General features: G+C 39.6%; 1 protein-coding gene across 4 annotated transcripts in view; it reads left to right on the forward strand.

Moving 5' to 3' along the window:
- vwa11 (von Willebrand factor A domain containing 11) overlaps window positions 1-13,500 on the forward strand; it is a 44,184-nt gene extending 30,684 nt beyond the window's left edge. For all 4 annotated transcript variants that reach the window (XM_047366786.1, XM_047366787.1, XM_047366788.1 and 1 more), the window contains 16 exons: window positions 31-167; window positions 253-397; window positions 2,664-2,757; window positions 3,023-3,151; window positions 5,703-5,889; window positions 6,746-6,915; window positions 7,024-7,136; window positions 7,230-7,346; window positions 7,452-7,625; window positions 7,709-7,841; window positions 7,947-8,099; window positions 8,623-8,715; window positions 8,901-9,172; window positions 10,692-10,825; window positions 11,201-11,360; window positions 12,726-13,500. In XM_047366786.1, coding sequence (XP_047222742.1) covers window positions 31-167; window positions 253-397; window positions 2,664-2,757; window positions 3,023-3,151; window positions 5,703-5,889; window positions 6,746-6,915; window positions 7,024-7,136; window positions 7,230-7,346; window positions 7,452-7,625; window positions 7,709-7,841; window positions 7,947-8,099; window positions 8,623-8,715; window positions 8,901-9,172; window positions 10,692-10,825; window positions 11,201-11,360; window positions 12,726-13,106 — 2,592 coding nt within the window. In that variant the 3' untranslated portion in view covers window positions 13,107-13,500. The remainder of the gene's footprint in view (window positions 1-30; window positions 168-252; window positions 398-2,663; window positions 2,758-3,022; window positions 3,152-5,702; window positions 5,890-6,745; window positions 6,916-7,023; window positions 7,137-7,229; window positions 7,347-7,451; window positions 7,626-7,708; window positions 7,842-7,946; window positions 8,100-8,622; window positions 8,716-8,900; window positions 9,173-10,691; window positions 10,826-11,200; window positions 11,361-12,725) is intronic.
- Window positions 13,501-14,475: the final 975 nt, after the last annotated feature.

Below are 14,475 nucleotides of genomic sequence, written 5' to 3' on the forward strand. Positions count from 1 at the left end.
TTATCTTTTGACTTCTCATCTGAACTTCAGGGTACTTCTCCAGGGGAGTTGGTCCAGGCCTGTCTGGGTCCCAGAGCTCCAGGAGAAGTGTCTGGTGCCAAATTCCTCTCAGCTCTTCAAGAGATCTACACCCAGAACGGTCTTGTGGACCGTGACTTTGTAAACAGGTAACGCAGAAATAAAACTACAACTGAACAAAATTTTAATAAATATGTATGCATCTAATAAAATGTTTTTATTTGCAATTTCCAGTGCTCCACATCACTTCAACTCTGAAGCTTTCTTAGAGGGACGTGGACTAATCACTGAGGGTATGGTGGCCATCAAGGCTAACATTCGCAAGGAGAACTTCAAGGCTGCCAGGGAAACATTGGGCAGAGTTCTTCACACCCTACAGGTGAGATGGGCACAATAAAGCTATTGACTTAGTCACACAAACTGAGTGAGGAAAAATGTATATACACTATTAAAATGTAATAACCCTTCAAAATAAATAAGTAACAATTAAAGACCAAAAATTCCAACATTGAATAAAGATAATTATTCAAAACTAGTTATCTTTATAAATATTTCAAACATAAATTTAAAATACACACATAAACTAAACTAATTAAATAAATAAAGCTGAAGATCATTTTTTATGTTTATGTAATGCATTAGAGTCAATGCTTAAATAATTCACAAAAATAATGAATGTTAAAGAATATACAATTATTTATATATTTACTTTATGTATTTATTTCATGGTCCTGTGTTGCAACATTTTATGAATCTATTTTATCTGTCAGCTCTACCTGCAAAAGTCAGTGGGCAGGACTAACACTCCAATAGATGAGGTTGACAACTTATAGGGATAGTCCGTCCGTCCATCTGGTTCTCCTGCCAGCAATTAAAGGAACACTTTTTAATCAGAGTATACTATCAAGTCAGTTAAACTCTTGGAATATTGATCTGCTCAGTAAAGTAGTAGAGGGGGTTGTTAATCCATGTCAACTGTTTTGGTGCTAATGGAATGAACAACAGGTACACTAAAGGGGGCAATAATGAAATAACCCCAAGAACAGGAACAGTTTTGTAAGTGGAGACCACAGACATTTTTCCCTCATTTTGTTTTTAACACTTTTCAGTAGTTTTGCATTTGACCAGGGTCAGTGTCATTACTGGTAACATGAGGCAATACCTGGACACTACCAAGGATGCACAGGCAGTCCAACTCCACCAGGATGGCACATCGATATGAGCCATTGCCTGAAGGTTTGCTGTGTTTCCTGACACAGTCTCAAGAGGATGGAGGAGATTCCAGGAGACAGGCGGTCATTCTAAGAGAGCTGGGCAGGGCCATTGGAGGTCCTTAATCCATCAGCGGGACCGGTAGCTGCTCCTTTGTGAAAAGAGGAACAGAATGAGTACTGCCAGAGCCCTACAAAGTGACCTCGGGCAGCCCACTGGTGCGAATGTCTCTGACCAAACCATTAGAGACATACTTTCTGACGGTGTCCTAAGGGTCTGACGTCCTCTAATAGGCTCTGTGCTCACTGCCCAGCACAGTCTCTGGCATTTGCCAGAGAACATCGGAATTGGCAGGTTGGTTACTGGCACACCGTTCTTTTCATAGATGAGAGAAGGTTCACTCTGAGCTCATGTGATAGACATGAAAGGGTATGGAGAAACTGCCGTAATTGTTATGTTGCCTGCAACATTGCTCAGCATGATCCGTTTTGTAGTGGGTCAGTGTGGGTCTGTGGCATATCCACGGAGGGACGCACAGACTTGTACAAGATAAACGATGGCACCCTGACTGCCATTAGGTATCAGGATAAAATCCTTAAACCCATTGTTAGATCCTTCGCTGGGGCAGTACATCCTGGGTTCCTCCTGCTGCATGATAATGCCCAGCCTCATGTGGCAAGAATACTCAGGCAGTTCCTGGAGGAGGAAGGAATTAATACCACTGACCGGCCTCCATGCTACCCTGATCTAAATCCAATAGAATATCTCTGGGACATCATGTTTATCCGACGCCACCAGGTTGCACCTCAGACTGTCCAGGAGCTCAGTAATGCCCTGGTCAGGATCTGGGAGGAGAGGCCCTAGATCACCATTCGTCATCTCATATAAAGCATGCCCCAATGTTGTCAGGCATGCATACAAGCATGTGGGGGCCATACAAACAACTGTACCATTCTGAGCTGCAGAAAAGACATTTCAGCAACCTAGACTAGCCTGCTGCGTCAATTTTTTGGTTCAAATTTCTCAGTGATTTCAGATTAAGCTCTCTGTGGGTTGATCATTTTCAAAAATGAAAATGATCATCCTCATGTTCCTAACACATTACCCATTCCATATCAGTGTGGATATCCAGGATTTTTTTTTCCAGTTGAGATCTGATGTGTTTTCAAAGTGTTCCTTTCATTTTTTTGAGCAGTGTATATTTATTATATATTCAATGTATATATTAGAATTTTATTGAAATGTATTGAGATTTTTGCACTTTTTGCCCTTCATATGTAACCTATAAAATATATAAACCTATAATCGAAAGAGCAAACATCTTTAATTGCATTACCTGTAATAGGATTATGCAAGACTAAGTGTGATGCATAGGAAGCCAGTGTACAAGTTGACCAATTTTGCTTGACATAAATATTTATTTTGATTCTCAGGACTTCTACAGCCACAGTAACTGGGTGGAGTTGGGATACAAAGAGCCATACAGCAACCTCATAAGACCAGATCTGCCCCTAGAAAGCCTGGCAGGTAAAAGTGTTGGAATAGAGCTTTCCATAAAGAAGGACAGCTTATCCAAGGTGTGGGTAAAGTTTCCAAAAGGACAATGTGTATCATTCCATCCTGGGTGATAATCTGGTGTACAAAGAGCAGAGGTTTTTTTTCTTGCGCCTTAGGAAAATCAAATCTAAGCCATTTGTGAATTAAATAAATAGCTACAATTTATGTTTTTATACTTATTCCAATCTAAAGAAAAATAATCCACCATGCTTGTTGTTCCAATTTTTCTGTGCAGATGTGAACACTCCCACCTGCAGTGACTGCCCCAGTGGAACATGTCCTAATCAGATCCTCTCCAACATCCTGAAAGAGAAGAAACTCACATCAGGCTACATGGGAATCTTTTCCTCTCAAAAGCCTAAAGGTATAATGTCTCATATTTACAACAAATCTGAAACAACATACAGGGGTTGGACAATGAAACTGAAACACCTGTCATTTTAGTGTGGGAGGTTTCATGGCTAAATTGGACCAGCCTGGTAGCCAGTCTTCATTGATTGCACATTGCACCAGTAAGAGCAGAGTGTGAAGGTTCAATTAGCAAGGTAAGAGCACAGTTTTGCTCAAAATATTGAAATGCACACAACATTATGGTGACACACCAGAGTTCAAAAGAGGACAAATTGTTGGTGCACGTCTTGCTGGCGCATCTGTGACCAAGACAGCAAGTCTTTGTGATGTATCAAGAGCCACGATATCCAGGGTAATGTCAGCATACCACCAAGAAGGACGAACCACATCCAACAGGATTAACTGTGGACGCAAGAGGAAACTGTCTGAAAGGGATGTTTGGCTGCTAACCCGGATTGTATCCAAAAAACATAAAACCACGGCTGCCCAAATCATGGCAGAATTAAATGTGCACCTCAACTCTCCTGTTTCCACCAGAACTGTCCGTCGGGAGCTCCACAGGGTCAATATACACGGCCGGGCTGCTATAGCCAAACCTTTGGTCACTCATGCCAATGCCAAACGTCGGTTTCAATGGTGCAAGGAGCGCAAATCTTGGGCTGTGGACAATGTGAAACATGTATTGTTCTCTGATGAGTCCACCTTTACTGTTTTCCCCACATCCGGGAGAGTTACGGTGTGGAGAAGCCCCAAAGAAGCGTACCACCCAGACTGTTGCATGCCCAGAGTGAAGCATGGGGGTGGATCAGTGATGATTTGGGCTGCCATGTCATGGCATTCATTTGGCCCAATACTTGTGCTAGATGGGTGCGTCACTGCCAAGGACTAGCGAACCATTCTTGAGGACCATGTGCATCCAATGGTTCAAACATTATATCCTGAAGGCGGTGCCGTGTATCAGGATGACAATGCACCAATACACACAGCAAGACTGGTGAAAGATTGGTTTGATGAACATGAAAGTGAAGTTGAACATCTCCCATGGCCTGCACAGTCACCAGATCTAAATATTATTGAGCCACTTTGGGGTGTTTTGGAGGGGCAAGTCAGGAAACGTTTTCCTCCACCAGTATCACGTAGTGACTTGGCCACTATCCTGCAAGAAGAATGGCTTAAAATCCCTCTGACCACTGTGCAGGACTTGTATATGTCATTCCCAAGACGAATTGATGCTGTATTGGCCGCAAAAGGAGGCCCTACACCATACTAATAAATTATTGTGGTCTAAAACCAGGTGTTTCAGTTTCATTGTCCAACCCCTTTATATACGTATTGAAAGTATTAAAAAGTACATTATTTCAGTGGTGGGAAATTTCCATGTTAACAATTAATTGCTTTTTTGAAATAAGTCACAGGTGCCACACTTATTGGCACTCCGTGTTGCTTTAAAATCAATGTAACCAAAACGTTTTAGAATATTTAAGTTAATCAGAGTTCTAGGTTTAAATTATCAATCCATTTTTGTTTCCCTAGAATACGATAGGACGGGGAGGCCCATTTCTCTAAGCCACTCTTTAAAACAGGAATACAGGAAAGACAGGAAGCCATGGCATGCAAGTAGGGCAGATAAATATTGATCTTTATAAGTCAGAAAATGGTTCAAAGAATGAAGCTACTTGCCAAAATGCACCCATTTCCACAATCAGTACAACAGTTGAAAGTTTAAGTCAAGTCAAGTAAAGTCAAGTTTATTTATAAAGTGCTTTTCAGCAACAAGGCACTCAAGGCGCTGTACATGAGGTTTAAAACAACTCGAACTGTGACGAATAAGGCTGGTTGAGAATCCATGTTTAAATCACCACCACAAACTGAGCTGGATGATGAGGGAGCTAAAACAACTTCATAGCTCATGTTAGAGAATTGCAGTGGAAAGTGGCATACTGCGGTCTCCATAACAACCATTAGACACTATCTACATGCCAACCAGTTGAGTGATAGTGATGCCAGGAAAAAGTATTTTCTGTTCCACCATCACAAATCCTCATATAGAAATGGTTCACCAGACACAAAATTGGTCTTCTGTATTTGTCATTCCCCAAATCCCATAGTAAACATGTTTGGTGAGCTAAAGAGAGAATAGCATACTCTGGAGGATCTAGAGAGATTTTGCAAAGATGAATGATCAGAGATCCCTCTATCTAAATGCTGCAATCTTGGAAAATATTATAGCAGAGACTATGTTTGTATGTATTTCCTAATGTGGGTTGTCTTTTCCACTAAATAACTGCACTCAAATGAAACACTGGATTTCTCAAAATTTTTCAGTGTTATATAATGGTCAGGACAAAAAGAGGAATTTATTATAAGGCTTTCTATAAATATTGTGGGAAGCATGTATTTTCTCTTAAATACTTTCTATTAGTTCATATTAAACAAAATAGTGTTCAGTCTTTACACCAAGGTAAGCCAGGTTGTATCTAAACTCTTGAAGAAACTATTACTGTTTAAACACCCACTTGTTGAATTATGACCCAGTTTATCTTGTTCTTGCTGTCCTTTGCCAGGCAAGTGTAGCCATGGAGGTGCATCTGATCTCACCAGCACAGCAGTTCCTCGAGGAGGCATCAGCAAAGACGAGCGCCGCTCAGACAATATGGCGTTTCACAATGCTGCTGTAGATGCAGCAATAGCTGCCAGCCTCCAGCTGTTAGAAGACATTCGTTTGGCTGCAGGCGACAATGACTTTTTAAGGTAAAAGATTTTAAAAAAAGTGAATTTATTCACTGATCAGGCGTAACATCATGAATACTGACAGGTGAAGTGACACTGATGACTTCTTCATGATCTTATCTATTATTCGAAGATATGTTAACAGCACTAAAAATAGGCAAGTGAAAGGATTTTAATCTGTTTGGTGATGGACAATCCTGACATACCCCAGACTGAACAATGCTAGTGCTAGTTTCTAATGTATACATTTTCATTACACTGTGATGACTTGAAAACTGGGGCAGAGCATCTCCAAAACTGCAGTTGTTGTGGGTTGTTGTCGGTCTGCAGGGATCAAGATCTGAAGTGGTCCAGGGAAGAAACAGTTTTCAAACAAGAACTGAGTCATGGGCAGGCAAATGCCATCAATGGCAGGTGTGGTCCAATCTAACAAATAAGAAACTGTATCTTACCTGCTGCCATCCATGTGGATGATATATTGTGTACAAAGTACAGCTTTAGCTTTTTTAGTAGGATAATTCCCTTTCTCTCAAAGTGAAAATGCTTCAGAAATGGTTTGAGGAGCACAACTTTGAATCTTATACTTCCTATACCAAATTTCAAGACAATGAAACATCTGTGAGTGAGGCGATATAAGCAACTCTGAATCAAGGATGCTTCACCTTGCAACTTAAAGGATTGGTGTCCAATATCACAGTTCTCCATGAGAGGTCTAGTGGAGTCCATGCCTTGACTGGTCAGAGCTGTTTTGGCTGCGAAAGGCAGACACAACACGATATTAGGCAGGTAGTCATTATGTTATGCCAGGTCGGTGTACATAACTGTCTGCCAAAAATTTAATTTTGCAATTAAAAAAATCCCTTGTCTTTTTGCATAGAATGATGGGGATTGCTCGCTCATCTGTGGTGTGCTTTGTCATTGACACCACTGGCAGTATGTCAGATGACATCGAGGAAGCAAGGGCGGTTGTTTATGAAATCATTGATAGCAAAAAGGGAACACAAGACGAACCATCTGAGTACATCCTTGTGCCATTCAATGACCCAGGTAAGAGCAATTCTACCTTACTAATCCTAAATGAAGACTATTTACAGGTTAGTCATATGACTTATAGGTTAGTCTCTGTGTTCAGCTCAGTTTTGTGTATATTTGTAGACTTTGGTCCCATGATCAGGACAACTGATGCTCAGAAAATGAAAACAGAAATCTCTAAGCTCACAGCAACAGGTGGTGGAGATGCACCAGAGATGTGCTTGTCAGGACTTCAGGTAGGATAACTGACTGTGTTATTTTTAAATTTCAACCAAAACCTTAAGGTAGCTACACTATGAATCCTGACTTGAGACTTTTCATTCTTTCAGCTTGCTCTCACAGGAGCCCCTTCCTCATCCAACATCTATGTTTTCACTGATGCCACAGCCAAAGACATTGCCCTCAAAGACACAATTGTTGCTCTCATCAGGAGCACCAAGTCAACGGTAAACAATCAAAAGCACTAAATAAAGACTTAAGTATACCAAGTCTACATAGAAATGGAGGTTGAGGTTCTAGGTTCTAATCTCTGCATTAACTCTTCTCCATAGGTCTCATTCTTTATGACTGGCAGAAGCGGGAGGCGGCGGCGTTCTCTAGAAGCTGCCTCCTTCAATGACTATAAGGACTTGGCTTTGGCATCTGGAGGCCAAGCCATCCAGGTGTCCAAATCACAACTCCCCCAGGCTACAGATATTATCCTTGACACCTCAACGTCTGCCCTGGTAAGATTTCTTACATGTATTATCCAGGAGGTGAATGAAGTGGTTTAAAGAACTATGAGATAAATTGTCTATCTTTCCCTCAGGTAACAGCTCTTCAGAGAGCTATGGTTGTCGGAGCGCAAGCGACTTTTCCCTTTGTGTTGGATGAATCCCTGAAAAAGATAACTATCTACATCACAGGAACATCCTTAACTTTCACATTAACCAATCCTGCTGGTAACTCACAGTTTTAAAGAGCATTGCAGAAAATAATGGAATAATGCCTGTCTTTTTCTCTGTCAGTAATCACGCTGATTAATGATGCATGTTCCACATTTACAGGTGTTACCCAGAGTAACAGTGACGCCAGTGGTGAACTGGGAACCATCCAGACAGTGGGCAACCTCTGGAGAATCCGTCTGAAAGCTGATAAGCAGTCAGGAACCTGGATGATAAACATCATATCCAGTGGGCCATACACACTCAAAGTTACAGGTCAGATGCCGTATATTTGTTCATCTTTTTTTTTACCCCTAAATGAAGTCAATACAACAGCATCAGTTCTATCCTGTCGCTAGAAGATTAATTTAATTTCTCATTCAGAAGTATATATCTTTATGTTAACCATCGAAAATGGGACACATTGACATATAATCATATAATTTTAGTAGCAGGCTGCACTGTGCTGCAGTTTTTAGTTTAAATCCCAACCAGGACTTTCAGCATGTAGTTTTAATGCTATCAAGTTGTACAGCTTCTAATTTAAAAAAATGCAGGTGTGTAAATTTGTCTTTTTAAATTGCACTTTTGTGTGTGCATTGGTGTTGGTCATGTTTCCCTGACCACTTGAAGAAGACCCTCACCCAAGACAACAAACACCCTTTTTAATAAACAAGGATTCTGTGCAAAAAAGCATTTGGACAAATATTTTCAAAAGTTCCCTTTGAAGGCAAACTTGTTTTTTGGTATATTCAAGTTTGTCTGAGTCTGTATTAAATATGAATGTGTTTGTTTCCAGGCCAAAGCACAATTACCTTTATCTATGACTTTGTGGAAAAGTTCACAGGACCTCACTCAGGTTATGCAGTACTCACTGGACGTCCACAAACAGGTACACAGCACAGCTATTTTCTATATATTCAAAGGGAACTATAATAATGAATTTATTCTAGCTTAGAGCTCTCGAGTGAAATTTGTGAACACAATCAATTTCAGATGAGGTCTCTTGTGTTAATGAACCTATAGTAAATCAAGAAAGAGTCGACTAAAACAAATTTATTTTCAATTAAAACACAGGCAAGCCTGCCACCCTGATGCTCTCAGTAATAGGAAGAAAGGGTCCGTCTTCAATAATTGTCCAAGAGGTTGGTTTGGTACCAGTGTCCGGTCTTGCGTCATTTACCAATGGCACAATGACTGACATGGGCAATGGGGACATCCTGGTCACGGTTGACGCCATTCCAGAGGGGGAGTTTGTGATCATTCTGAAAGGAGAGGACAAACTGTCTAACAGCGATTATCAGAGACAGTCAACTACCCAGATGTCCACCTCAAAAGTTAATATCCAGGTCTGTACTTGCAGTGTCTCTTGACATCCTGTAACTAAATTTGTTTGACTGGTGACATCAATATAAAGAATAGTTAATTCAGATTCAAATGATTAGACATTGCCTTACAGTTCTGTGTTAAAGTATTAAATCACCTTTTATAACTGAAAACTTCACCTCAAGCAGATGAGCTTTTTGTTAAATGGTTATGCATAATACACTACCTGGCCAAAACAAAAGTCGCCACCTGGATTTAACTAAGCACATAGGTACGAGCCTCCAATTAGATAATTACTGAATGGGCGATTATGTTTCAGCTGGCAACAAGTAATTTAACTGGTGCAATTATTTGCTTCTCATTACATAAACAACCATGTCGAAAGACACATCCTGTGGTCGTGGAAAAGATGTCAGTCTGTTTCAGAAGGGTCAAATCATTGGCATGCATCAAGCAGAGAAAACATCTAAGGAGATTGCAGAAACTACCAAAATTGGGTTAAGAACTGTCCAACGCATTATTAAAAACTGGAAGGATAGTGGGAACCCATCGTCTTCGAGGGAGAAATGTGGCCGGAAAAATATCCTGATTGATCGTGATCTGCGATCGCTTAAACGTTTGGTGAAATCAAATCGAAGAAAAATAACAGTATAGCTTTGTTTAATAGTGAAAGTAAGAGCATTTCCTCACACACAATGTGAAGGGAACTCAAGGGATTGGGACTGAACAGCTGTGTAGCCTTAAGAAAACCACTAATCAGTTAGGAGTAACCGGAAAAAAAGGCTTCAATTTGCTAGGGAGCATAAAGATTGGACTCTGGAGCAATGGAAGAAGGTCATGTGGTCTGATGAGTCCAGATTTACCCTGTTCCAGAGTGATGGGCGCATCAGGGTAAGAAGAGAGGCAGGTGAAGTGGTGCACCCATCATGCCTAGTGCCTGTTGTACAAGCCTGTGGGGGCAGTGCTATGATCTGGGGTTGCTGCAGGTGGTCAGGTCTGGGTTCAGCAACAGTATGTGTTCAAAGAATGAGGTCAGCTGACTACCTGAATATACTGAATGACCAGGTTATTCTATCAATGGATTTTTTCTTCACTGATGGCACGGGCATATTCCAAGATGGCAATGACAGGATTCATCGGGCTCGAATTGTGAAAGAGTGGTTCAGGGAGGATGAGACATCATTGTCACACATGGATTGGCCACCACAGAGTCCAGACCTTAACCCCAATGAGAATCTTTGGGATGTGCTGGAGAAGGCTTTGTGCAGCGCTCAGACTCTACCATCATCAATGTAAGATCTCGGTGAAAAATTAATGCAACACTGGGTGGAAATAAATCTTGTGTCATTGCAGAAGCCAATTGAAACATTACCACAGTGAATGCGTGCCAAAAAGCTAAGGCGGTCCGGTCCAATGAAATATTAGATTGTGACCTTTTTTTTTGGTGGTGACTTTTTTTTTTTGGCCAGGCAGTATATTTTCAGGTGTGAAACAATATTGCTTGATCTCATTGACCATTTGCTGTCATTCTTTCTTTCCAAGGCTGCAGTGGACAGCAGTGTTGAGCCAGGTGAGACTTTTAAGCTTCCGTTCAGTGTGATGACCCAGGGTACTGGGGGTACATACACCATCAACGCCCGAAACGACAGAGACTTTCCAATGAACTACCCAAACAGGTCAGAAAAAGCGGTTACCAATAGTTTTTTTTCCAAATGTTGCTGTAAAATGTTGAAATGATGGGTTTGGGGTGGGAAGATAACATTTCCATTGACGTCTAGCATCTACGTAAGACTTTAAGAAGCTACCGGACGTATGACCAACAGAAAATGACCAGAAAGACAACTAAATAAATGCTAAAAGTACTAAACTGATAAAAATGAAAACAAAGTCTGACATTTTTGCTGTTCACTGTATTTTTTTTATAAATACTGCAAAGTATTTTTTTACCTGGAGTACCTGTATGCTAGGATGAAGCGATCATCTTTCTTAACATCAAATTTAACAAATCTTTTCACTGTAAACCTAAAAGTAATTTTCCCATCTTTTGACAGCATCATCTTGTCAACTGGACAGTATGCTAAAGCTACACTGACTATTACACCATCTGCCACCACAGAGTCAGGCACCGATGTCACTCTGACTATTGAAGCCAAGTCGTCAAGTGGTGTTGACTCCAATTATGCTGTTCTGAGACTGTCTGTTGTCAAGAAGGTAAAATTAGATATTCTCATCAGGATCCCCAGGAAACAGGATTTTCTTCAGTTTTGACATTATGTGTGCAAAGAACACTGATCTTAAACGCTCCTCACCTTCGTGAGAAAAATGTTGCCAGTTTAGAAGTGTGCTCTAAAAGTAAAAGATGAAAAGATGCCCACATAATAGATGACAACTGATGTCTAATTTAGGTCCAAAGGTGTTTTGGGTTGATCAAAGCAAGCATGACTTTAAAGTCTTTGTTTAGACCAAATTTGGACATAACCTATAGGTCAAGAAATTAAAATTGTAGCATATTTTTTCATGACTAAATAAAGCAATGACTGGCAAACATTAAATAGCCATAAAAAGAGACCTGTGGATCTCCAGTGTTTGGATGGACTGTTTTCACATATTGTAGTAAGTTTCAGTTTTGGTAATATTTATATTACAAAATACTGAACTGAAACATGCATAGTTTACATCGGTTTGCCTTCATGTTTGCTCTTCCATCAAACAGGTTACCAAGAGCACATTAGCTCTGGAAAATGGCTTTTAAACTTAGCCAGAAAAGTATTATTACTTATACCATACTTATATGAAAATCCAATCTGGCTCTTAAAGGTCCACACAACTCTGTAAAAATGCCAGGTTTTTGTGATGTAAAAAAAAATAAAGCACTGAAAAATATTTTTTTTATTCTTTTGCAAAACTTATGTGATACTAATCTAATACAATTTAACTAAAAAATAAGAAAATCTGTTAGGAGCAAAAATGTTACAAGTGGAAAAGCTGCAATGAACCGGTTGCATAAGTGTGCACATTCTTAAGCTAATACTTTGCTGAAGACTTTAATTCTCTTTCTGAGTTGACACCTATCATTAGCTGCGATGGACTGGCAACCTGTCCAGGGTGTACCCTGCCTCCTGTCCATACACTGCTGGTGATAGGCACCAGCTTCCCCGTGACCCACTATGGAAGAAGCGGGTATAGAAAATGACTGACTGACCTATCATCAGTTATACTAAATTTGATGATCCGGAAATAAAGTTCTAGTAGGGTTTTCATGATATTTGCTGATTTGATGCTGATAGAATCCTATCAAAAATGATCGAATGCTACATTTTAATTAAAAGGGTGGTTCAACAGAGTATTAGGTTGCAGGGTTGCACAGTAATGCAAGCACATTGTTACACCTTTTTTTTGTTTTATTGCGCTTTGTCTTGAAGCAGACTTTTGTTTTTAGTTGAAAATAAAATATTACATTACTTTTGAAAACAAAAGTAAAATGACTGATCATAAAAACCCGGTTTGATTTAGGTTTTGTAGACGTAATGTCAAACCAATTTAAGTAATAACCACATTTTTCTATATTTTGCCCAGATCACAGATTTTATTCCACCAAAGTGTGAAGTGACAAGCGTGTTGGCAGATGATTGCCCTAAAGATGTTTCGCAGTGTGGACTATTCCGGTGGGAGCTCTCTGCCAACTTCACTGATGGAAATGGGACTGGGATTGAAAGCATTTCCTTGAATCAAGGCAATGGGAGATTTACACACACCGCTCTGACTGCTTCGATTGTACAAGCTTACTACAACGCCTCCTGCTGTTCACAGATTCTCGAGATTGTAGCTGTGGATAAAGTTGGCAATGTGGGCAAATGCTACCACTCCATCATTCGTTCAGCCGGCTTTTCTGCTAAAACGCTATCGTTGCCACTGTGGCTTTGCCTTTTGGTATCTATTTTTGTGGCAAGGTCTTAAAGAAGTTTGCAGGCACTTATAATAAATGCTAAGTATTAAAAAAAAAAAAAAAACATGCTCTTGTTGGGGGGGGGGGGGTTGGGCTTCAGGCTTCTTATGTTCTGTGGTTTTGACTCAATAAAATATTTAAAGCAGTATGTTAACCGAAGGCCTTGTGCCTCTGATTCGTTTTGATGGCAAACTAACAATTATTACACCCCTGAAACAGCACCTTGCCTTCCTGGGGACATCACCAAGAAACAATAACCTGCAGGTTGGATGTGTTAGATCATTGCTACAATATTGCAACTTGTTTCAATACTTAAAAGATACTACATTAATACACAGTAAGTACTACATATATATCTGGAGCATTACTGAAGGTTAAAACTGCAGTAAAGATCAAAAACATTAATCTTTGTGTCATTTTTATTTGAATGAATAAATAACTTTCAGTAAAAAAAAACAAAAAACTGGTCGGTTATTGGAAGTCTCATGCCGAATGTTGTAAGTTTGCAACCTTTCAAATAGAATCTCTCTCAACAGAGTACATTATATATACACAATGTAAGTTACAGAACACATTCAAATCCACATGCACCCAAAGTTATAAGGCATAAAATCATTGTTGCATTAACAAAATGCATCCATCCTCTTTTAGAAAACGTTTTTTGTTTTACTTTATTTTAAAACTTAAAAATAAAGTTGTGGTTCCTTAAAAACAACACCTCATTCCTACAGCAGGTATTGATCAACATTTTTAAGTTTTCTTTTAAAAAAAAGTCATGTTACACATCCAGATCTACATAAGTTTTATTCAGATGCACTAAGGGCAAAAATGAAAAAAAGGTAACAGACCTAGAAAAATGTTTTAGGATAAAAGTGTTAGATCCCACAACTGAAGGGCAAGCCAGACCCTCTGGTGTTAATCACTGTATGAACTCACACAAATAAACTCTTTAGTACTACTTTTTGAATTATTCTAGAGGCTGCAAGCTCTCCTTCGTGTGATGAAAAGGAACACGAGAATAACTCATTTTCACCACAAAAGAGTTGCGATGCATTATTTGTTATTATTTTGAAAGAGTAACAATCAGCAAAAATATAAAGACTGCATGTAGCTTACTTGGAGATACATTTATAAATGCTAAAAAAGTACATGAATACACATATCCCAATATATGGCACTGTTGGGTTGCTATAATAACACGTGCTTGTGCAAAAAAACATGCAGTCTTTTAAATACGCATGTTGGCCTTTTATGCATTCTTTTTTTTTTTTTAACAAGAGGCAGTGCTCAGCCACTAGATTTTAGGGCGTTTTATTCAATCAATTTATACAGATAGCATTTGATTACAAATACACAGCCTAAAGAAAGACTCACTTTATT

The sequence above is a fragment of the Girardinichthys multiradiatus genome, chromosome 5 (assembly GCF_021462225.1).
Source record: "Girardinichthys multiradiatus isolate DD_20200921_A chromosome 5, DD_fGirMul_XY1, whole genome shotgun sequence".
In the NCBI taxonomy this organism is placed as follows: Eukaryota; Metazoa; Chordata; class Actinopteri; order Cyprinodontiformes; family Goodeidae; genus Girardinichthys; species Girardinichthys multiradiatus.